Here is a 25,292-nt window from a genome sequence, read left to right as displayed (position 1 = left end):
GAACATTATATGAATGGTCTTCTAAATGCATTAATTGGTGGGAATGGATGAAGGCAACTAGAATGATGATCAGTTCAGTTCTGTAAACAACCTGATTGACATGGTCCCTGGCAGACTTTCCTAAAAGTTATTTTGGAAAACAAAGAAACTGCAAAGGCATATTTTATTGAAAAAATATATTTTTTAAAACAGAGAAACAATATAAAAAACCAAAAGCTATGTAAAACACAATGGGAACGTATTCCCAAAGTTTGTTTAACCCAACTCTGTGGCCATTCATCTGGAAAATGAGAACAGTTGGTTTGAGATGATAATAAGGTACAGGTTCTTGTTTGATGGGGATTTGAGTGAACAGATGGTCTTTCAGATGTGAGGGAGTGTTGTTAGTCTATGTGGTAGCGAGTTCAAAGTGGAACTGGTGTCTTCAAAGAATGATTCTTTTCAGAGCCACAGAAATATGTGAACTTCTAATAGATGTGCATTCTGGTTCCTTAGTCTCCTCTTGAGCCTCCAGACTTGTGGAGTAACTTGCTGATGTAAGCTGGGTTATCATTGTGGATGGTTTTGTGAACTAGGCAGTAGGTTTCAACTTGTATTTGTACTACAGTGGGGAGCCATTGGAAGATACTGAGCATAGGAGTACATAATAAACTCATTGATGCATTTATTAAACAGGCAGTTAGTTGTGTACTGCTTTGGGAGGGACAATGTAAGTTGTTCGTAGTTCTGACAGAATGGTGTTACTGAAGTCTAGCCTTTAGTTTACCAGTGATCACCAGTTCTCTTTCAGTTTATTTTTTAATATAATATTAATAAAGTGTGTTAAATGCCTTTCAATGAACGTAATGTTTTATTATATGATCTGTATCCCTAATTAATTGACGTACTTTTCATTTGAGTTGTATTTCATACCATCGTAACCAATCTCTCCATGGCCACCATTATGTATTTATACATCTCACTTTTATGAGTTGGAGTTAATACTTGTTTTTTCTTTCTTTCTTTCCCCATCTGACCTGAAGGTGAGAAGCCGCACCAGTGCAGCATCTGTTGGCGCTCCTTTTCTCTGAAGGATTACCTAATCAAACATATGGTTACACACACAGGAGTGAGGGCCTACCAGTGCAACATCTGCAATAAACGCTTTACACAAAAGAGCTCCCTCAATGTGCACATGCGCCTCCACCGGGGCGAGAAGTCCTATGAGTGCTATATCTGCAAGAAAAAGTTTTCCCACAAGACCTTGTTGGAAAGGCACGTTGCCCTGCACAGCTCCACCAATGGCTCAGCCAGCAATGAGGGAGCAGGAACCCTGGCCATCCCTGCAAGTGGAGCAGTGGCAGCCTGCATTGAGGGGACAACTTACGTCTGCTCTGTCTGTCCGGCTAAATTTGACCAAATCGAGCTTTTCAATGACCACATGAGAATGCATGTGTCAGATGGATAAGTACTCCCATTATCACAGTACCAACTGCAAGGGGTAGGACTAGTGATGGGTTGGAAAAATCCAACCACCTTTCTTGTGAACAAATGACAGGGTGGTAAAGGAGGAGGAGGCGCTCAAGGGGAATAAAGTAGGGTGGGGTGGGAGAAAAAGCTATGGCACTAGAATCTAAGAAATATGTATTGTTTAATTTTAAAACAAATTCCGTTTTGTACTACATGAAGAACTGTATTGCCTGCTGGTACATTACATTTCTGGAGAACGGGGGACATACATCTTCGTATATATATTTTTCCCAGGTTCCCTATGGATGGTGGCCTTAAGGCTTGGTAACGCTTTATTGGATCCACTGGCTGGATCTTAAGCTACTAGCCTCTAAACACAAACGTTCTTAAAAAAAAAAAAGAAAATGACCATTTAAAAAAATCACTTGTGTACAGCACTACTCAAAATTTATGACGTGTTAAAAAAGGCCTGCTGTCACCAAGTACACCACTTGCAGTGTTTTTCAAATGGACATTTTTTGCAGTTCTGACTGCTTGGACTGCGCTGATCAATTGAAGGCAGAATTGTGAAATATTGCTTTTGGTTTAACAAAGAGCATTGGCCATCGACTGCTGCATTCACATCACACGTCTGTCTTTACACCAAGATGCATAAGACGTTGAGGGAAGAAAGGTACGGTTGACGTGAAGGACTATGGGGAAGAAGAATCCAGCATTGCTCACTTCTGCGATTCTACTCCCCCATCCCAGTCTTCCCCGTTCCTTGCTCATATATCCCCTCCCACTGTGTTTTTTCCTTCTTTCTTCGGAAGAAGGCACGGAAAATACAGCAAAAAGCATTTCAAGTCAAAGAGACATCATCAGCGACAAAATTAGTTTTCATATTTCTTCAGCATCTCCAGCTCAAGCACATAGCCTTGGAGCTGTTGAGAAGGACATTGTGAACAAGAAGCCTACTGTACACACACCAGATCAAGATTTTCGGTGATCAATAATTGTGGTCTTTAAGGTACAAGATCAGGAGCATTGTTCTGGTCAACAGTCTTGTTGGAGCAAAATGCAAAAATTGAAGAGATATATCAGGGTTTTCGTGCTTGTCTGTGTGAAAGATAATGGCACGTTTGATTGTGGGGAGAGGGAGGAATTTTTATTTGACAACAGAATAAGGCAGTGAAAAAACACACCCTAGCACAAAGGAGTGCTTAAAATTGTATCTGAAATTATCATGGAGCAAATGGTGGCATTCACTAATTGACTAGGGAGATTGCAGTCTTTTTTTAACTTTTCAATAGTATTTATTTAAAAAAAAGTTATAACTAGAAAGTAAGGCTTTTGTCTACACTGCTGCTAACAGCTGCAGCTTGTTTAAGTATTTTTTCTTGTTTTGAGTCAAGGAATAAGAAATTCTTCCCGCTTTTTAGGAGAAAGGAAAAAGTTCATTTAGTGCTCACCTTAGAGTGAAAGGATGGTTCTCCTTTGACTTTCCTTTTAAATGTGTTTTTTTTAATTATGATAAGGCAGTGCCTACAGCTTAGCACTATGGGGTGTAAACTCTTACGACTCTAATCTAGTTGTCATGGCCCCTTCTCTAGTTGTCATATTTCTTCTTTTTTGTCACACATAGGTTTTCACTCTTCTTCTTTGAGAGATAGATTAGACTGACTTTACAATACATTTATTGTTAACTTTGATTTTGCAGTTGTATGCACTGCTGAGCTCTGGAATTTGAACTCAGAAGTGTTTGTTCTCTCTATTCGTCACAAGGAGTGAGACTAAGGGCCTCATTACGAGTGTGGTGGTCTGAGAACCCCCATACTCGCGTTGACAGTCGGACCGCCGCACTCAAGGCGGTCCGACTGCAAAACAATTACAACCCTGGCAGGCGGACCCACCAGGGGACTGCAGACTATGCCGGGATCATGGTTCCCGATGGCATGACCGCAGTCTGGCTTGTAAGGTGCCATGGCGGCACTGAACACAGCACCGCCTGGCTGATTACAACCCCTCTTTCCGCCAGCCTTTTCATGGTAGGGAGCCTGCTAGTATCCAAACACTGTTCCCGCTGGGCAGCCTGGCGGGAACATTGCAATATGCATTTCCGACAGCCTGCCTCGCGGGAACCTTGATTGTAATATGCTTGGGGGGACGTCAGCGCCATGGCGGTGGCATCCTCTCCGTGAGTTTGGCAGTCCTATAGTGGGACACCTAACTCATAATGAGACCCTAAATTTTTAAGCCTTTCCTTGGCCCCTTAGAACAACTTAGAGAATGCAGAAGTGGAGCTGGCTATTTCGATTACACATAGCTTTTATTAACATGCTGCTTTAATTTGTGCTCTTGGAGATCTTGCTCCATCCCTGCTTCCCCCTAGTGAAGCTGTGCCTCAGTCGGAAAGCAGTAGCTTTTGTGCAGCACAGTAATGTGTCATGACAAAGAGTTCTTAAACAGAGAATCCCTCACGACAAATGCTTTGTAAAACAAGCCAGGGCGTCCGATATTTTATCTTAGAAGTCAATGTGAACAGTTCTTGTTTAAAAGAGAAGGTTTGGGATAGATTAGGATAGATATCATAGTGAGGAATATGTTTAGAGTGAACATTAGAATGGTTCTAATGGTTAGGTTTAGATTAAGGGTGTTTTGTGGGTAAGGGATAAGGATAGGTGAAAGGACATGGGCCACGTTATTGACAGGATTAGGAAAAAAAACAGTACAGGTAACAACTGGTTGGTAAAGGGAAAGGGCGAGCGGTAGGGAAAAAACAGGTTTAGGGTTAATCCGAGGGCGGGGATCAGGGAGAAAAAACAGAAGGGTTTACAGTTAGAGAAAGGAATTAATTCAGATTTAAGGTGAGGGAAATAAAGCAGCATGTTCATTGAAAAATTGGTTTCCAGTGATAGATGCTCTGTTTTAGAATCTCATTGTCATATGCCATGACATAGACCCCTACAACACAGTAATTGTTTGTGACACAGTTTAAAGAGGCACATACAGCCACAAGTTGTCTTTAAAGGTGGGTCGCTGAGGGAAATGCTGTCGGGCAAATCAGGTTTGCAGCATGGTGGGAGGTTGTGCACATGGTCTGCTAGAAATACTGGATGAACTTCATCTGTAATTTACTGTGTTCTGTATTCATTTGATTGCCTTTAATACAGTACATCCATTCTTCATTGTACCGGACACTGCCTGATTTCCTCTTAGGAAAATGGCAATTAACATCACTGAATGTCATAGGAACCTCAAAAGTATTTTAAAAATTCTTAGATTGCAGACGTCCCTAACAACACCACAGCAAGGTACGGTGGGACTTTGCAATCCTAGGTGCTTCTTGAAATCGCTCTTTAAACATGCCCATTTTTAAGTGGTCCTCATACTATTAAATATACAAATATAATATTAGAAAGATAATGTCCCTAACCTTCCCATAATGCACAGAAGCAGGTCTTCACCATTTCACTGGACGGCCCAGTATACATTCAACATATTTTAGGTGTGTTTGCGGAAGTTGCTCAACAGAGTAGTTTAATTATCTGTTGCTTCATGAAAGCTCAAAACAGATTGTACTTTAAATGAAAGGCTATTGTGTCTCGAACTGGCATCTTCTTGTTTCCAAAAGAAAGAGGCTGCTCCATGGAAGGCCTTTTTTATGGTTTAGTTACAGCCATGTGAAAATGCATATCTGTTTAGTATGTTTGAAAGTGGTACGTTTTAGCCGGACACTTAGATTTATGTTTCCACTGACCCAAGTAATCAACCAAACCGCCTGCCCTACCAATATGACAAGTTACCTCGTTCTTTGAGTTCTGGGAGAAACAAAAGCACTTCAGACACTCTGTCAAACAAGGCCTCATAAAGGTAATCCCCAACTGTAAGGGAAAACTCCCTGCATTCTGCCCATGTACCCACAGATAGTGTTTACACATGGTTGATGTCAATGGCGTGCATTGCTGGGTGGTGGGCACAGATCGCTCCCAACCCATCCACTCATGATCCCAACGTCACCCAGTAGCTTGCTGACTCAGTGTATGATGCAGAGGGTGGCAGGAGTTAATTTAGAATTTCAGACTTGGTTACCGGGGGCCTGTATTCATCAGCCATTTTAAAGGTCTTTCTTCTCCTCTGCCCAGTCTGCGGTTTAAAACCATTTGTCCTAAGGACATCAGGCAATGTTCCAATTTAAATACATTTTTCTAAAAGAGGTGAAGAAAAAGCCCAACAACAGTTGGTTCAATAGGGTCAACGATGTGAGGTTAGACATGAGAGATAAAGTTAAGTGGGCAGGTGTATTCGGCATAGACACCAAGATTTCATATTGTACTCCTTTTCTAGCCACATAATATATACGCTTATATGAGAGCTGTTAGTCATGTCACTTGTCTGATATTTGGAACTAAATGTCATGTGCTGATTGGAAGCCAAGTGCCGAAGCACACTGGGCAGAAAGCTATTGAATTATTTGCCTATTTACACTGTGAGCATGAATGAATGCCACTGAACGTCTAGAGACTAGTATCTGCATTTCTTTTAGAAGCTTTATTTCCTAACAAACATGATTAACCTTGGAAAAAGTGAGTTAGAAGCACTTACATTTCAGATGTGCCAGAAAAAGGACAGTTTATTTAGGCTAATTTACAGTAACAGAAATTCAAACAACAATAAGTTATGTCACCAAGGCAATTGATATTGCAATGTAAGCGTTTCCGAAGAAATACAGTGTATAGCTGCCAAAAAACGTGTTACCTTTGAGAAGAATCCAAGCCCTTTCTTCTTTTAAGTGCAACATGGACATATTTTATCTTTTGAAGTGTCTCCTTTTAGAAAAATATCAGCCAGAAATTATGTCCAAATGGATCTTTGAGAGCAATATTCCTTTCTTGAAGCGTTATCTTTTAAGTGAAGATTGTTATCTGTACACATTCCAAATTCCTACACTTGGTGTTTGCATCTTTATTCTGGGATGATCTCTCTTGCAAAGGATGTTTAAGGTGAAGAGAGTGTATGACCTGGGTTGCTTTACTCTTCCATAACTAATATTTCTCTCCCTTTACAAGCCATCTCTCACTTCAAAAGGGGAGTTTCTTTTGGGTTACCATCACTACCCTAAAAGTCAGAGTCTCCTTTTTGGTGGAAATCACGTTTATTTTTCACCTATTCTTAACCAGAGCAAGCAATCATAGGTACTAACCATTTGTTTATTAAAACACTGGGAAGCACCAAAAGCAAAATCCAGTTGGTAGCCATTTTGTGAATGGTGTAATTTAAGACATAGGTGGAAGTTCAGTGCTTTGAGAAGGTCAGCACTTAAAAACAGAGAAAATCTTATAGACTAAAAACCATATTTCTAAGTTAGCTATGTTCCAGGGGATTGCATTCCTCATTAATGATAATGCCTTCTATTTCTGCACCATCACCATTATCTCATAATCATTAGCACAGAATAAGATGGAGACTTTGGCAGGAAAGGTGCAAAGAATGTCGATGCTCCAGGCAAAATAGCAGTTTGAGTGTTTTTTGCCAATTATATGAAGGCCATTTTATGACTTTTACTTGTAATTTGGTACTGCCAAAAGGTTGATGACTGTCTTTTCTTTCTGGATAGCTCCAGCCTTAGACCTTGGTAAAATCAAGTAAAATACTTTAATAAGAACTGTGTTTTCAAATTTTATATCAGGACTCCCACTTAACTGTTGCTGTGGCATATTTTGAGACTGAATTACAACTTAATTTGCTGTCATGGCTATGGCTTTCATCACCTGGTTAGAAAAGTTTTAGATTTTATTTTTTTGTGTACTTCTTTGAAATAGAAGCTCTGTAGAAAGGAAGGTCTGAATTGTAGAGATGCATGTCGTCCTATATTTCCCTGGTTCAGCTCAGTTACCTACTATTACCAACATTCTTATAGATATTCTTATCCAGAGGTTTTCCTATTCCTTTGGGTTTTTGAAATGTTCTCATGTTGAAGGAAGTGATATCAACCATTATTCCTTAGCAATGAGTAATGTTCTTGCTTTTGAAAGAACCATGTTTCTTTCAGTTCTCTGATCAAATTAGAATAGATACCAAATGGGTAAATAATCACAGATACTACTTGATAATCATTTTAACAGCCACAAGTAACATAAGTGAATCTATTTAAAGATTAAACATGGGAATGTTTAAAGAGCGTCCTAGCCTATGGAAGGCATATGTTAGATGCTGATCAAGGACTTATTTACGTATGACATAGCTGTGCCATTACCCTAGGTATTTGTATGAGCATATTCATTAATTATCCAAAAAGTCCACCAGTAATATTTTATCCAGTGGAACATACTACCGTTTCTTGTGGGTATTTTACAAATGTTGGTAGTGTCAGAAATCCACTTTATCAGAAATAAGAGGAATACCATCTTTAGAAATGCTCAGAGTAAAAATAATACTTTGAAACGTTGTGCTCTGTCTAACAGGAGAATTGTGGGTGAATGGATCTGAACTTTGTGACAAAAAGTCACAGCCACCCACAACAACTTAGGTGTATTGGGAAATGTATCTGCTTCCAGTATTTCCAGACAATTTAAGAAACCTTTAGCAAATTGTAGGCATTGATTGCTCACTTGCTGGTTTGAGAATTATGTATATAAGTGCCCATATAACTGTACCTAAATGGAAATCAAATATTTCAACAAGCTGATCTTTCATAAGAAAGTACCCGCTTACTAGAATTATAGCTCTGCATTCAGTCATTTAGGTTATTAATAATCCCATAATGACATTGTTGTATTTGAAGTGATGTCACCAGAACACAGATATTTGAGTTTCAGAATGCTTTTTACAAGCAAGTAACCTAGTTTCCATTCAATGCCGGGGCTTCTGAAGTCTTCCAGTTTGTATGCTTAATCATCATCTCCATGTCTGTCCTCATTTAACAAAGAACCAGTTGTGGAACCACTGTTGAGGGACATGGCACACAGTTTCATGCTCATAGAACAGACATCTGCCTTCCCTGATGCCATTTCCATTTGTTAAGTTCCATTAGTTTAATTAGATAGCAGACATACCCCAAGGAGTGTGCATTGTGTCAGAGTGTTGGCTCATGCCTACATAGACCCTTTCTAATTGTGATAAATGCTGGACACCCTAGAGATAGTAATTTAATATTTAGCACAGTCTACCTTATTTGAAAGTATGAATTTCTCTTTAAACTCTTACGTTACTGATCAGGTAAGTTGTTATAAATTTAAAAATCTAAATTTTTTTGTAGGACAACGGATGTTTCCTTCATCAAACTGTTTTATCAGCAAAAAACTGAAGTTATTATTATTCAGGGTCAGTTATTACAATTGGGGACCTCTTAGGTTTAGAAATTGTAATATAAGTGTCACGTGCGCTAGTCTAACAAGCTGGTAAGTATGTAAAACACTGTCGAAAATAGCTAACAATTATTATAAAGCTACAGCAGTGTGAGACAAAAGAATCAGACATGCAAATTATAATACGTTCATGGTGCTCCTAATCTCTTATGGATTTGTGGCATAAGTACCTACACTTAGAAATGTTTTCTTTGTAAAGAAATCTGTATGTCCTCTTTCTAACTTTTATCTTTTTCAACTCTTGTTAGTGTATGTTGAGTAACACTTTAGTTGCTTTCAATCAATTTACTTTAGATGTAGGCAAAATAATCCACCACTGGTGCTGATTTTTTCTTAAAATGGCCCTTCAATGAGATATCTTGTGGGTTTATTGTGGCAAGTAATAATGATTAGGATGATGTATCGTCTTCCTGTTATTTCATGACCGCGTGATTCCCTTTAACCACCTAAAGTGTGAATTGGCCTCACTAATACTTTAGCATTGTTGCATAACGCCAGTGAGAGTTTCCGAAAGGTAGTTTTCAAAATGTGATACACTAGAATGCCTATATAACTGTCTGTGTGGCAGATGTCTTTGTAATAAGGAACAAGAGACACAGTTAAATACTAGTAACTAACAAGTCCTGTTTTTTTTTATTTTGAAAGAGGATTAGCCTCGACCCCACTGTCCCTTCCGTAAATGTCTGTGTGAAAAGGGCTTGTTGTTGTAGCCCATCTCTTCAGAAAGGCTGGTTAAGTCTTTGTGAAAGAAGCAATTGCACTATTAATATTAATACACATTTAATCAAACTGTTAAAGAGAGCCCATCCAATGGAAAGGGAAAAAAAAGCAATTTTCTAGGCAGTTTTATAATACTCATGATCATCAATGCTAAGGATTCCTGGACTTCCTCCCAATTTAAGACCTAAGGTTGAGGTTGACATCACTTATTGATGGCCCTTCTGATTCGCTGTGTTGAATATATTTCAGATGTACATTTTCTATGGATCCCGCTCTTCCCATTGTGGATCCTAAGACCATTTTGTTTGTTTTGACTGCAAAAACCCTATAAAAATTTTTATGAAATGCAAACTTGAATGCATGGTTATTGGAAGTCTCTAATCAGCTCATGTTTGCTCCATCTTTAAAACTGTAGACCCTGCTTGAGGCCCATACTTTCTGTCATCACCATCACACTGTTAAATATTTGCTGTGTTTGTCACATAGCTGTCCTGCACAATGACTGACACTGTGCATAAAACCACTTACATCTCTATACAATCAATACAACACAGTGAAGTTGCTATCAGTCAGTGATTTAAATCTTTTAAATGTAGATGAGTTTGTGTTTTGGGCGTAGAGGAAAAGAGATAATGGAGTCCCTGCTGAAGGTATGTTAATTGTGAACTATTGCGTAGTTAAGAAACAAGAGACACAGTTAAATACTAGTAACTAACAAGTCCTGTTTTTTTAATTTTGAAAGATGATTAGCCTCGACCCCACTGTCCCTTCCGTAAATGTCTGTGTGAAAAGGGCTTGTTGTTGTAGCCCATCTCTTCAGAAAGGCTGGTTAAGTCTTTGTGAAAGAAGCAATTGCACTATTAATATTAATACACATTTAATCAAACTGTTAAAGAGAGCCCATCCAATGGAAAGGGAAAAAAAAGCAATTTTCTAGGCAGTTTTATAATACTCATGATCATCAATGCTAAGGATTCCTGGACTTCCTCCTAATTTAAGACCTAAGGTTGAGGTTGACATCACTTATTGATGGCCCTTCTGATTCGCTGTGTTGAATATATTTCAGATGTACATTTTCTATGGATCCTGCTAATCCCATTGTGGATCCTAAGACCATTTTGTTTGTTTTGACTGCAAAAACCCTATAAACAAATTTATGAAATGCAAACCTGAATGCATGGTTAATGAAAGTCTCTAATCAGCTCATGTTTGCTCCATCTTTAAAACTGTAGACCCTGCTTGAGGCCCATACTTTCTGTCATCACACTGTTAAATATTTGCTGTGTTTGTCACATAGCTTCCTAACAACTGGTATTAATTTATGTACCTACAACTCTTTCTGTAATATTTAGCTGTGTTACTCAAGGGCCTACACACTTTTGTTTCCCCGGACCCAAGGCAAGGTCACAGTAAGTTGTATGCTTACCTCTGTGATGAATGATAACTTCTGGGGAACTCGGTTTGGTCCAGCACCATTCCTTATAAATATGTGTCTCCAAAGTAGTCCTGCACAATGACTGACACTGTGCATAAAACCACTTAGATCTCTATACAATCAATACAACACAGTGAAGTTGCTATCAGTCAGTGATTTAAATCTTTTAAATGTAGATGAGTTTGTGTTTTGGGCGTAGAGGAAAAGAGATAATGGAGTCCCTGCTGAAGGTATGTTAATTGTGAACTATTGCGTAGTTTCTGTGCATTACTTTGTTGAGTGTTAGTAGGTGTGTGGAATCTCTTTGACACTCAGTATGCCTAGCAGAATTTGAGCAATATAAAGCTGCTTTCCAAAGTATAGAGAACTGGCCCACAAAAACGCTGGAGTATCATTTATTTGTAGCTATAACTAGAGGTGGGTGCCCCCAGAAAATAAATTGAAAACATTTGCAAATGTTTTTGTGTTGCAAGGAAACACTGAAATGCCTGTCCCTTGGATATTATGTCTTGTAACCTGTATCCTTCCATGAGTGTTGTTTGAAATTTGTGGTTTTCATTATAGGGCATTGTTTCATTTTCTTAAATTATTTTTGCACTAACATTGACTGCACTGCATTGCACTACTGAAAATAGAATGGCATAGGTTGAGATACAGGAAAGAAAAATAAAACAAGATGTGGTGACTGTGGCTTGGGCGCTTTACTCTTTTATAAAGCAGATTGCACTCCACCGTCCCTTCTCTCCTTTATGATATTAATCTTCTGTGTTTTCTTTGCATTCACAGTCTATTTTAGGTAGGGGAATAAAAAAAAGCTAGACTAAAGATGGTACCTCCAAATATGTAGATTCTGGGGGATTGAGAGAATGATCCAGCACAGCCTTAGATCATCATTCTAAAACCCTTGGGGAGTGCTTCAAATCTCATTTTTAATTTTGCTAATAAAGAGTGTGCTCAAAGTATGAACAAATCCCTTTCCTCAGTGCCTCAGAATCACGGTTTACTTTTGGCAGCTGGTGTTAAGGGTCCATAAAAGTGACAAAGTGCATAGCCAAAAGGATGGGAAGCCTAAGAGGCACTTTCAGCACAGCACTGTTAGCCTTATAGTCAGTGAGGATAGAGATTGTATTTCGTGGTTGGTAATTTAGAACAAAGCAAATCTCTGCCATAGTGATACTTTTCCAACTGCCATTTCTCGTGATGATGGCTTGTCTATCTGGAAGTTTGGCATCGTACGCTATGTTGTTCCTCAGCAGTTCTTGTTTAGATGTAATGTTGGGGTGCTAGGTGCGGTCTCAGTCTGGTGGTGGGCTGAATGTGAACACAGATGGTTGCACTAGACTGTCTGATAGTGTAAAGGTGTATGCTGAGCAAGAGGATTGGAATTCACTTTAAAAACTGCACGTCATAATTTCATTTGTGGCATTAAAAATGTTCATGAAAATATGTCCCTATTACAGGTGATTCATGTAACTGTACAGGGGTGGAAATGTGCTAACTGCCGCAAAGTGGAGACATTAATGGGCATTCTTACAAGCCTCATATTTTATAAACGTTTCTAAGGGACATTGACTATACCAACAATGGAGAAAAAGTAATACTGTAATTCCGCCTTTACTTTCATCCTTAAACTACTCCCTCTCTTTGCTTAAATGCCCCATTAGCGTTTAAATAGATATTTCATCCAAAGCAGGTGGGCAGGTACAGAAATGCACTTATTATAGTATGAAAAAATAATTTTTGCACTATTCAAAAATAGGTACCAGAAACTGGAGAAATACAAATAAAACATCAAAAAATAAGTGTTCCCTAAACAAACCCACATCTAGAGTTGACCTATTCCAAAGATTGAACAGAATTGGCACATTAAATTGGAATTCTGTACTGTTCAGCCTGTTATCCTTGTCTGTGTAGCATGGCTGCAGTTACATGTATGTATTTTACTAAAGCCTCTTTTGAGCAGGTCAAATGTTATTGCACATTGTGTATTGCAAAGACCTCTGTTAACAGACCGCTTTTATTATATCTAGAATTTATGATGTTATATCTGATGTCAATTTTCGCAACCTTTGCCACCCGTCATGTAACAGGGAAAATTACAATGACATTGTTTTCATCGGTTCAGATTGAGAATGTTTAGCAACAACGTGACATCTCAGCTGAGAAAAACAGGGTAGTGGGAACCGCCCCTAATTTATCTAACAATGCCACATAAAAATGTGAAATGTAAAGTAGCGACTCCTTAGAGTAGCAAACTGTTATGTCAGTGAAAAGAAAGACACTAAACATACCTGTGTGAGATATTTTACTTGGCTGAGGCACGTATCTGTTTTTTATTGTATGGATAGTGAAGGATTCTCCCTGTTCCTCTTATGTCCAGTGCCATAACAGATGTGTAGGTGGGATCCTGACGTGGGTAGAGAACCTTCCTTTGGGACTATTTAAGCGGTAAAGGGTTTCCACGATCTTATGATCAGCTTATGAAAGATTTAGAGAACTACATTCTATTCTGCACAGCTGTGTTCACACCTGTCAGGCGACCTTCTGTGCTTTTCTGTTCCAGTGCAACTGAAGAAACACAGTGCTCAAACCAGTGCCTCTTTTCTGTAACCCAATCTTTTCATCATGGTAGACAGTTTGTTCCCCCCAACACTGTTGCTTAGATTTCTATCCCCAGACCTTAGTCACTGTTGAAGGCTGGTTTGGACAAATGTGCAAGCCTAAGTTGGCTTACTGTTCATTTCCATGGACGAGACAAGCTTGCTCCCAAATAAATAGGGTGTTTATAACAGTTAATATAACTTTGTCTTTTTACTAACACTGCCTTTTGTTCTATTGACTTTTACTTTTTCTATTTAATTTGAGAATAACATAGCCTTTGTTTTGCGTCACGCACAGAAGCAAGTTGTCATTGCAGCATCCCTCATTTTTGTATTCAAAACATTTTCATTGTTATTAATAAAATGTAATTATACTGCAGACCAAAAAATAGAAAGAGACGCTATTATCAACATGAAAAAAGGTTGTTGGTCTCTAAAAGAGACAAATTAAAAAAGAAGTGAAAGAAAAGTATTCCTATTCTGACACTTCAGGCGTAGCTTTACTGATTGCCCTTCGAGTGAGAGGGCTGTTTCAGTACCCTTTACCTTAGCACTTGCCCTCTCTGCTCTCTTTGTTTTACACCGTTTGTGTCACTGTTGCAGCTACAGCTCCGTTTTCTTTGCAATGTCTGGTGTGTATCCGCATGTACTATGATGTGCCTCCAGAATCAATGGGAGTGGTTGATATTGTTGTTCTTTTGATTGTTGTACTACCTTTTGGTTAAAAAGATCAATGCACTGAGGAATATATTTTGACATCTTCCACTGTTTATGAAAATATTAATTAGGCAAAACTAGCTATATAAATTCTGCTTATGTTATATACCCCACTTTTTTTCTCACTGCCAAAAATGAAAATACCTTAAAGTTGTGGAACCAAAACCCGCTGTGTAATAAGTAACAGCTCTGTCTTCATCGCTCCCAATCATTTTTTCACAAGAGATACTCTTTAGAAATGATGCAATATTTAAAATATTATCTTCCTCTTTTTTCTCTAGGTTCTTTCACACTGTCTTAAAAGCCTAAAACTGTCAATATTGCAGAACCTCCATCCCCAACTTCTTTACAAATAATATTTTCCTATAAGCTCTGCCTGCTGCCTACCGTCATTGTCTCTGCCCCTAAACCCTTCCAATTCTGTAAAATTTTTGTGTCCTTGATTCAGTGTATGTTTTGTTTTAGAAAGCATGCTTCAAGTGCTTTAATAAACATTCCCTACTATATCATTACACTATAAGTTCTCAAAGTTTAGAACATCTGTTAACATTCAGAAATGTATTTTAAATTATTTTATGTCAAAATCAAAGAAATACCAGAACAGCTTTTACAATAATTCTGACAGTAAAATTCCTCTTATTTATAGAAGCAGTTTAATAGACACTAGCCAAAAACTTCCATAATTAGTAAAAAATAGTCTATTTTCAGCGAGTCCACTCAAGATAGTTTAAGATAAATGATTTATTAAGAATTAGTTATAGAAACATTTTCTAGACCATTATGTACTTCAGTTGGTTTTCTTTTCAGATACATCAGTGAGCAATCTGGCCCTCGATTAATATATATCATATACAATCTCATCAGATATGGCTTTGATGAACTTATTTATTTTTACATAGTTTTCAAATATATTCATACAGGTCATACAGGAAATATTAGCTAAGTGCATTGTTTGCCTCCTCCGGTTACATCGAGGGAACTACAACACAAAAAACAATGTATGGATTTTCATGATCAGAGTGAGAGAAATGCTGAGATAGAATTATATGCTCAGGTATAGGTGTCACTTGTTATGGACCTCAATTGCCTAGATCTCATTTGAGACTGCTCAACCCTAATGGTCCTTCACCATTCCACCTCTCTTTGATTTTGTATTGCCATGATTGCTAGGATATTTTATTTGAACTGACTTCACAAGCCTGCAAGTTAAACTGTAAAACAGTTCAGAAAACAAATAACCAGCTATGTGATGACAGAGAACAAAGAGTACTGTTCAAGTTGTACAGCCCCGTTTGGCAAGGGTAAGGCAGAGGTCATTGAGTAGCTCAGACATTCCTTTCATGTCATTTCTAGTGTTATTTAATCATTAATACACTCTGTAATGTCATAAGTCATCTCTTGTGTTTGCAGACTTAACTCTGCTAAAAGGTGTAACTTGCTGATTACCAGCAGGCACTTACCGGCTTGATGTGTGATGGCTGTTTAAAAATGGATGATGGTCAGTGATTTGAGATGCAACATGTGTAGGAATGAGGTAGTTGAAGGGCTGATTACCTCATTACTCTAGCAGAGGGCACAATCAAAGAAGCAGTTGAATAAAATAATGACTGTCCCCACCACCCAGTACATGAAGAACAGCATCCTGAAATTATTTCAGTCTCTCATACATGTATATCTGCATAGATCTGAATAGTCTACATGCCATGCCTTAATCAGCTTATACATTTGGGGCCTGCCATGGTCTCACCCAAAATGGCTCTAAGACACCACAATATCCATTTAATTAATTTGCTTTGAAACAACATTGTTTGTTCCAAGCTTCATTGAATGCTACTGTTTCAAATAGACTGCCTTTTTTGATTGAACCGTTTTTCCACAACAAAAACAGATATAGCTGAGGTTATCTTAAAAGGAAACTTAAAAAACTGAGATGATACTGTTCAGTAAATGTTAGGGACTTTTATTAAACTAGAGGAACAACAATTGGAAACATAGTTATATGTTCATTTAGAGATGTTGTTCTATTCCTGGTTTTTAATTAAGGAAAGAAATGAAACCTCTTTCTCTGCTAATTTATCTGATTAAGCCTTTACCACTACTGGCTAAGATGTGCCTTTCCCACCAGTGGTGAATCCAGTTTATACTTGATTCAGGTAAAATATATTTGGACGTTATTACAGCCAAAATATTTGGAAAACTTCTAAAGGGTTGTGTTATGAGTAAACAACTTTAAAACCATTGTTTTTGTTGAAACAGAACGCAAAGTCACATCGGCATAAATGACTTGTTAAAGTAGCTTTCAGCTCCTGTGTATGCATCCCTGCCTCCACAGTTGTTCCCCTAAATTGAGTCCCCAAGCAAACAACTACCAACATTCGCCTATGGGAGTTTCCACACTTACTAAGTTATTGAGCAACTTTATTGTTTATAACACCATTTTCAAAAACAACTTAAGCCCTTCCTGGGAGAAGTGTTCTAAAACCTCGGTGCTAAACATGACTATTTTGACACCTTTGGCAACAAGGCCTTACTATGGTGCCTTTGTGTCTCTGACTGCCAGTAAATTCTCCATTGAAATTTAAAATATTACAATTCACTCCTAAATGTCATGAGTTGGACAACCCTCAATTTATCCTATTGGATGTACATGCAGGGCTTTTTAGATATGGATACTTACTTCTTCAGCAGCAGCTTAAATCTACCCTGTCCACCAAAGGTGGGCTCGAAGTTCAGGCTTAAGCAAGGGGGTTGACTCATTTATGTAGATGCTCATATTCTACAATATAGATAGTGTCTTGGCTAGTATTAGTCCACCTTCTTTTCTTGCCCCAGCCCTTAATACACACTGACATACCCACTTGCAGGTTTTCATTAATATACATTTACCCTTTTCAGAAACTCAATTTACTGACCTATTTCAACACCATTATTGTTTACTGATAAGCACATCTGATCCAGCCATGAGTCAGTAGTACTTCATATCAACCTTTTAATACATTACTGGGATGCTGTGTATTATAGTGTGTATTGATCATTATGACGACCTGAGCCTCAGACCAAGTTACCCCTACCTGTAGATGGATTGATGCAGGTATAATGCTGCACCTTGTTTGCCATGTGAAACAAATAAATTATTGACATTCAAAAAGTCAAGATATTTTTATGACTTTACCACTTTGGGATGCAATGTTTATTAATTTCATAACATAGAAAGAGGCTACATATTGCACATGTTTAAACATTGGATAACAAAGCTGTGCAGGCTTTTGTCCCTATTGTCAAACCTTTATGTTATTATTTTAATAAGTGCAATCTTATCTTAAAATAAGGCAGAATATTTGACAATGTCATTTTTTCATAAAGTGCATTTTCCCATTGCACGATTTCTAGTCTTAGAACAGGTATTATTACTGGATTAGGTCTTCTAAGTTAACACCTACATTTTCTGATACAAACACTAAAGACTTAGGCCCATATTTATACTTTTTTAGCGCCACATTAGCGTCATTTTTGTGACGCAAATGTGGCGCGAACTTACAAAATATATACCCCAGTTTATCCACAAAACCATATTGTGAGATCCGTAGTAAAGGATGTCACCTTTCTGTGCATCATTTCTCATACCTGCCTAAATTGGAAGCAGTTAGATCACTAATTTAACAAGTGCGATGTGTACACCTACCAGATGAGTTCTTTATTATAACCCCAAAATGATAGTTTCACAATGACAAATCAAATAATTTTTAAAGAAGATGCATACAGGATTTTTCCTAGCCTAAGATTATTTTATTTCATAAACATTGGATGTATGTACATTTGATATTGCTATTCCTCTCACACCTGATCGTTTGTTTGGCATCTTCCGTATTTTATGCAACAGCGACTTTTATTTCCTAAAAAAAAAAGAAACAATATTAACTTGACAAGTGTGCCCTAGATTGAAAGCAAAATGTTTAGAAAAGGAAAAAAATACAGATTTTTTTTCTATGTTTTTGTGAAGTATCTTTTGGAAAGGAAGATAGATATTTTTGTTGTGTAATAATTTCTATTTTTGAATGCATTTTATTGGTATAAGACTGTTTTTGGTGAAGGCATTATTTTAAAAAAATTATAAAAAAGTAAAAAAATAAAATAGAAAAAAAATAAATAAAAGTTTGCCCTTAAGGAAATGCTGCAATTTTAAGGTTAAAAACTGATTTGTCATGTGAGTGAAAAGTTGGGCTAGTTATTTTTTTTTGTAATTGTTACAAGATGAAGTTCGTATCCACACTGCTGTTTATTTTGTTCCGAAAAAGTAGTACGCAGATTGTGTTGTGTTTTATCCTTTTCATGAAATGTTTGTATTATTATTTATGAGATGTCAGAAACACTGGACTGTGAGTTTGTGTCGTTGTACTTTTCAATCCTGTGTCTTTATGAAAATGAAAGGTGTACCCTTGTCCTCTACACATCAGCCTCGCTTGCTTGCCCTGTATCATCAGAGATTCAACATTTTGGTTGCATGATGAATTCAACTTTTTGGAATGATCTTTTAATGGACAACTTGGCTCAAATCGTTGATGATATTTATCATGCCACATCATTGCTTAATCACAATTTTTGAAAGTGATTTTAAATATTAATGTCAGGCCTCTTATTTTCAAAACTACCAAACATTTGTTAAAAACGTACATAACATTTAGTCACTCTGTCTTTCTCTATGCTTAAGAAAATTTACATCATGTATTCGAGGCACATTTGAACTTCAGTTAATCAACATTGAAAACCATGGTGGCTGAACTGACTAAAGCTGTGCCTCTGCTTTAGATCCTAATGTACTATTACTCTTTTACTCTTTAATATGTTTCATATTTTTCTGTGACAAGTATAGCATTTCTCAGTACTGGTGACAAATATGTCTGACTTATGTCCCTTCCTATGCTGCATTATATTTCCTGTTTTTTGGCCAAATGCCATGTTTTACAAAGATAATAGTAATGAGAATAGAAATTAAAATGTATACTTTGCACATTATAAACAAAGTTGTATGTAGGTGCTCACTTACAGGTTTTATTATTAACCTCAGTGGACATTGTCTTTAGAAGGTCATTGAACTGAGCTTTAAATGTTCACATGAACAAGATTCTCTTAAGGCTTCAAAGCGTATATACTTCGATTTTGAACTTTTACCTTTAATGTTTGATGTGAACTGTGCTCTGGCAAACACAGTATCAATATAAAAAACGACTTATGATTCCAAGGCCAGCAGGCTGAAATCAGAGGCATTCAGATAGCGGTCTATATTGTTAATTTATTGAAATATTTTATTTTACTGTGCTGTTATTGTCTAGCATTTAATTGCTGTCTGGCTACAGTCAACTGCTTGACTTCTGTTTGAAGCTACAGGGAAATATTTTGATGGCACAGTTAACCAAGAAGTCAGATAGATCTTAAAAGTAAGACAGATAATGCCAGCCATTTGAATTTGTGGAGTTCCCCTCAACGAAATGGAATTGCACATGTGCAAAATTCAGTTCGTTTACAATCTACTGAGGCATTTATTTTTTTGGCCTGTGGTGATAAACCAATGATCCACAACAACGTTTTTAATTGCAAGAAGCATAGCCAGATTTTTGCATTTTGCTTATCCCAACCTGATGTTCTTAGAACATCCTGCAAATGTAGGTGCATTCGTGAACCAGATAAGAGTGCTGGGATTTCGAAGTGGATCTCTCCTGGAGAGAAAATATCACAATGTAATAAAGGTTAATTTCTGATTTAAAACACAGTCTGGCAATTTGGATTTACTAAACAAGATTGTAACTGAGGTGCTTGTGTGGGCTTTTTCCCAGGTTTGGTTGGAGTGAGAGACAAGGGGACACCTTAAAAATGTTTTCAGACAAGCTTGTAATCAGTTGGAGAGAACAAACTGGGAGCCATGTACCAGCACAAATCCCTTCCACTGTTATGAAACTGTGGTGCAGCCAAATGTAGATGTGAAATGTCAAGGCAAATTGTTCCTCCATTTTACCAGCTAAATGATACAATTTCACTAGCTCAGAAATACAATTCTACATTTTCTACTATTGCATGTTTTCCCACAATACACCCTTCAGCCCACCCTTCATGTTTGAAGAAAATTGAAAACTATTTTTGTACCTTCTTGTTCATTGTGAATCAGAAACAATGATGTGCCTTTTAAAAACCTACAAGGTGTTCACTTGACATTCCTGTTCCAGCCGCATAGTTTATGTAGAGCACCTTTTGCCAAAATGTAGCACAAAATGGGGGCGGATGCATTACATAGGGAGGAAATGTGTTAAGAAGTCAGTACAATCTGATTGATTTACCACGGTTTACCACCAGACACATACAATCTCACTGTATTGTATTTTTTGACATCTTTGCATTCATATGACATATTAAATTAATTACATTTTCAGAATTTTCAGGAGTTAACAAAGATTCTCAGGAATACTCATCTGCATATCCAGTTTTGCATATGTGCACAGTTTTGCATGTGAAAATGTGATTACAAAATAGATTTTGAATTGCAATTTCTTTTCTCTGGGAGAAAATCTTTTTTTCCTGAGGCAAAACTCCTTAAACACGAGTTCCTTTACGTTTCCTTTTGTTCCCTGTCCATATCACCCTGAAAATAAATGTCTGTAACCATTCTTAGGGTAGAAAACTGTTTGAAAAATATATGCCAGTACCTACAAACTTGCAAGTTTTGTCGTGTTCATCAGTATTTGCAGGTGGACTCCCAGGTGGATGCTCAGAAATCCGCCTCTTTGAAAATATTTAGTCTTACAGATATTATACCATGGTAGTCGAATTTCTGTGAATAAATCTAATTTATCACGGCAAAATCCCACCATACCTAATTATGCTTTCAGAAACCGGATAGGAGATCGAGTCCCACATGGTATATAAGATGGATGTTTACAAGCATTGTGTTGCATTTTCCGCATTAACAACATGATTAACAACAGTGTCTTTATAGTTTAACAAAAAAATCTGAAGACAATGTGTGTTCAGGGATGCTCACCCACCCTAGGAGAGTCAAGGTTCATTCAACTGTTAGTTGACAGAACAACTACACAGTTCTATCTGCAAATGTAGTGCTTCCCATCACAAAAGGCAGCCTACAAGAATCCTCCTTACTGTGTCACTAGTTGAGTTCTTTCAATGAAATAGCTACTGTAAAGTGCTTACTTCTACTCAGAAATGTGTAAGTTTATGTTTGCCTCCCATCTCTGAGTTCAAAATGAAAGAAAGGATGGCAATAAAAAAGGTTTATTTTTCAAGTTAGCTTTTGCAAAACCTGAAGCTTTTAAACCAGTTTTCTCCATATTGCCAATTAGGTGCTCCACCAACAGTTCTGAAAATCTTACCTTCCTACAACTATACCAGGAGGAGCACTTGACTTTATTATCATTCCAAAAGACTTGTATGTCTTATAAGCTAATCGTTGTGCCTTTTTTCCTCAACTAAAGAAAGGTTTGCTGTCACCCATCATGGAGTGCACATCTGGTGAGGAAATAAGAAATGTGCACCATCAAACTCTAGCTTGCCAAATAGCATCCTGGGGAATACTAATTAACAGATTAGTCTTAGGTCATCTTCCAACACAAAGTTGACTAAAACCACGTCCCACCCACTAAAATCTGTTACTTATTCACACCATTCTTCCAGTGTTCTTACCCCAGATATTACTAACAATACATCAGCTATTCTGCTGAGAATTCTAGAACTGCTCAGTCAGTGCATGATCTGATTGGAGAGAGCAGGGCTGTAATGGCTATGTTAATTGGTATTCACAGAGATTACCAGGTGATTAGCCTTTGCCATACCTTTATAATAATTAGTTAGAAACTTAGGTATTCTACTGCAATGATTGGTTAAATGTGCAGAGAATATTATTTCAGTGGCTTCATAGAAACCCTGACCAGAATATTGAAATAGTTGGGATGAAGAACTAGAAGCAAGATTTCGGTCGCTTTTGCTCGGTTTCTGTGCTGGACTCATTGTTGAAGCAGTATCTTTGAAGAATTTCTTAGTAAACAAGTCATCACCATCAAACTTTAACCCACCGGATGTCTGAGAAGGCCTAAAGCTATTGTGCAACCCATGTTACACTTTATTTCTGCTTGTATTGCACTTTAAAGGAATATTCCAGTTTGCTGGAACCCTGAATATCCACATGCAGGGAGAAGAGAAACCTTTAACCAATGGCTCCCAGTTTGTTTGAACTCCAATTTGAACCTCATTTCCAAATAATGTGTAAATTCCATGCACAAAAAAGTAGACATACTTGTTTCAGTCAGAAGCAGCAGAGGAAAAAGGTTTGGGTCTTGAAACAGATCACAAAAAAGAATGACAAACATAGCAAAGTTGATCATCCACTTGTACTGATCGCAGCCATCTCTGTTCCAATGTTTGTGACTGCGGTGGGCAAAAATATTGAAAAAATAAACATAAGATGATATAAAGGAGGGGGCGGGGCAAATGGATGCAGCGGAGGGATCTCGGCCAGCTGTTTCGTCCTTCAAATGCATTATATTCAATTCATCTTTTTGTATATGTACTGCAAAATAATTTGAAAGTAAAGTGTTAAGGCCCACCACCTCAAACAACAAAACCAACAAGACACTTAATGACAACAAAAACATACATATAGTTCTTATCTATTTAAGTGGTTGAAATAACAAAAAAAACTATTGGCCTGTTCCTTGCTCACGTACAAATCCGGTATGTTTTTGGGAGTGTGTGATATGAAAAAAAGGAAACTTAATACAATAAAAAAAAACTTTTGAAGCACCTTACTGTGACGACCCTTTCCATGTGGGCGGCACCTTTTTTCTCCTTTGAGCACCTTATTGACGTGTTATTCTGCTTTGTCCTGTTAACTCTTAGCAGAGTGGATGACTTTTTATATATGTGTGTTTGTTGTATGTTTGCTTTGTGTATCTGTCGGAGGCACATTTTTATATCCATCATTGCATCTTTCTGCGTATAAGCTCATGTGGCAAATGGGCTAGTGTATCCGAACATGCCAAGTGCTGTTTCTATTCCCTGGTGCTTATATTTGTATGCTTGCAGAGTGTGGCATTGTTGACCTCTCTCTACACCGCCTTTAGTCCTGGGAGGAAGAAGTCCCCACTCGCGCAGCAGCAAATCATGTGAATGGCAAACTGCATAACACAACAAAAAGGGTCCACAGCAACCCAATACTATGTGGAAATCAGTACATGTGGGGTGACCAGTTCATCATTTCTAACATGAAAATCCTTCAAAGTTTCATTTTGTTAAGGTGACAATCTTTAAGGAGTTAAAAGAAAACTTCTTCTGTAGCAACAGAATGACTCTTACTAATCAGTTAGGCAACACGGATTTTAGAATTGCAAGGAAAAAGGTTTACATTTTTTTTAATTGGGGGGAAACTGCAATTACCATTGTGGAGAAGGAGCTTCATTCAGCAGAGTGCTCACCACATGCAGTATTTGTTTTACTGCTGCGGTTATCTCAAGTAATGTGTTGTAGCTGTTGCAAAACTCCTTCTCGTAGAAAAAAGTATGTGGTTTAACAGAAAATGCCTTTCATTGTCTTCCCCTCAGTAAAGATTGTCTGCCAGTTTGTAAAACCGGACTGGCATTCAAACTGCTTTTCTCTAGGTATTTGTGATTCGCTACACGAACTCTCAATAATACTGACACTAGTGTGACATTCTGGCAAAGAGGCCAACATTTAGAGTGCAAACTGAGTTTTCAGAGTATTCAGTTTTTAGGGCTGTTAATCTGAAATCCTCCAGCTAAGAAGTAAATGTGATGCTTCAGGTGTGCTAATACTTGTTTTTGCCATAAACAGACTCTCACCAAGACTTCTTATGGAGGCGATGGCTAGTCTTGTGCCACACTAAATTAGACTCCTTATGTTGATAGTATATTGGACTGGGGGCCCTGCAGGTATATGTACTAACTCTGTACATTTGTGCGTGAGCATGTGTGTATCAGTGTGTAAACAGCTGTGGTTAGACACACTTGTACACATACTACCATTGTGATGAGCTGGCCAATAGCTTTTAAACAATGCGTTCCTTTACAGAAAATAGCAAATATATAGTTTTCATGTTATTCTCATCAATTATATCATTTATAAGAAAAACAAGCAGACAAGAAACATTGTTAAAAGAATAAAAGTGCGCATACGCCTTTTTCTATCAAGTGCTTTAAAATATAGAATAATTACACACATATCCTGCCAGTTTTCTTACAGTGACAGTATCCTTACCTGCCATTTAATATTAGCCTTGTATTTTTCTCACGTATATTACCTGTGACTTGTATTTGTTATTTAAACAGAAAAAAATTAAAAAAATATGAAAATAACTGTAGCGCTTCATTATTATATTATAATATTATTGTGACATTTTTGGAATACTGTGAAGGTTTATCTCTTGCATATACTTTATACAGAAGTATTACGCCTTAAAATACGAAAAAAACTTTTACAAGATTTCTGTTTTGTGTGGAAGATTAATTGATGTTGCTAAAGAATGATGGGTTTTTTTAATGTTACCAGCACTTTTTTTGTAAGTTTCACTTTCTGAGGTATTGTACCAAGTTCACACTGTTTGTGAAGTTTGAATATGAAGGAATAATAAAAAAAGATGAGAAAATAGTTTGTGGGATTTTCTTTCCTAAATCTGTCAGGGGGTATAAAAAATGGAAAAATCTGGTTTGTTCTATATATGAAGCTGATGGTCAGGACTGTGAATTCCTGTTCCTTTCATCACTGCAGCTTGGATAATAAATGTAAGTAAGAAAGACAAAGAAGAAAGTATTGTGCTGAGAAAAAGATGGTGATAAACTGATCGATGTGGCATAAATTATCATTCTCCAGAGTGGTTTAGGAAATTTTATGTAAATGGTTAGAGTAAATGTCAATGGCCTCATTAACATTGTGGCCACACAACATATACATGTTTGAATGATAGATTGCACGAACGGCCCATTTAATACACCGCATCCATAAATTCTGTCT

General features: G+C 37.4%; 1 protein-coding gene across 6 annotated transcripts in view; it reads left to right on the top strand.

Annotated features, from left to right (window-relative positions):
• The window catches only part of ZBTB20 (zinc finger and BTB domain containing 20), a 4,633,203-nt gene extending 4,608,276 nt beyond the window's left edge, over window positions 1-24,927 (top strand). For all 6 annotated transcript variants that reach the window (XM_069202644.1, XM_069202647.1, XM_069202646.1 and 3 more), the window contains one exon: window positions 1,023-24,927. In XM_069202644.1, coding sequence (XP_069058745.1) covers window positions 1,023-1,447 — 425 coding nt within the window. In that variant the 3' untranslated portion in view covers window positions 1,448-24,927. The remainder of the gene's footprint in view (window positions 1-1,022) is intronic.
• Window positions 24,928-25,292: the final 365 nt, after the last annotated feature.

Source organism: Pleurodeles waltl, chromosome 8, assembly GCF_031143425.1.
Source record: "Pleurodeles waltl isolate 20211129_DDA chromosome 8, aPleWal1.hap1.20221129, whole genome shotgun sequence".
In the NCBI taxonomy this organism is placed as follows: Eukaryota; Metazoa; Chordata; class Amphibia; order Caudata; family Salamandridae; genus Pleurodeles; species Pleurodeles waltl.
This window is presented reverse-complemented; position numbering and strand designations above follow the sequence as displayed.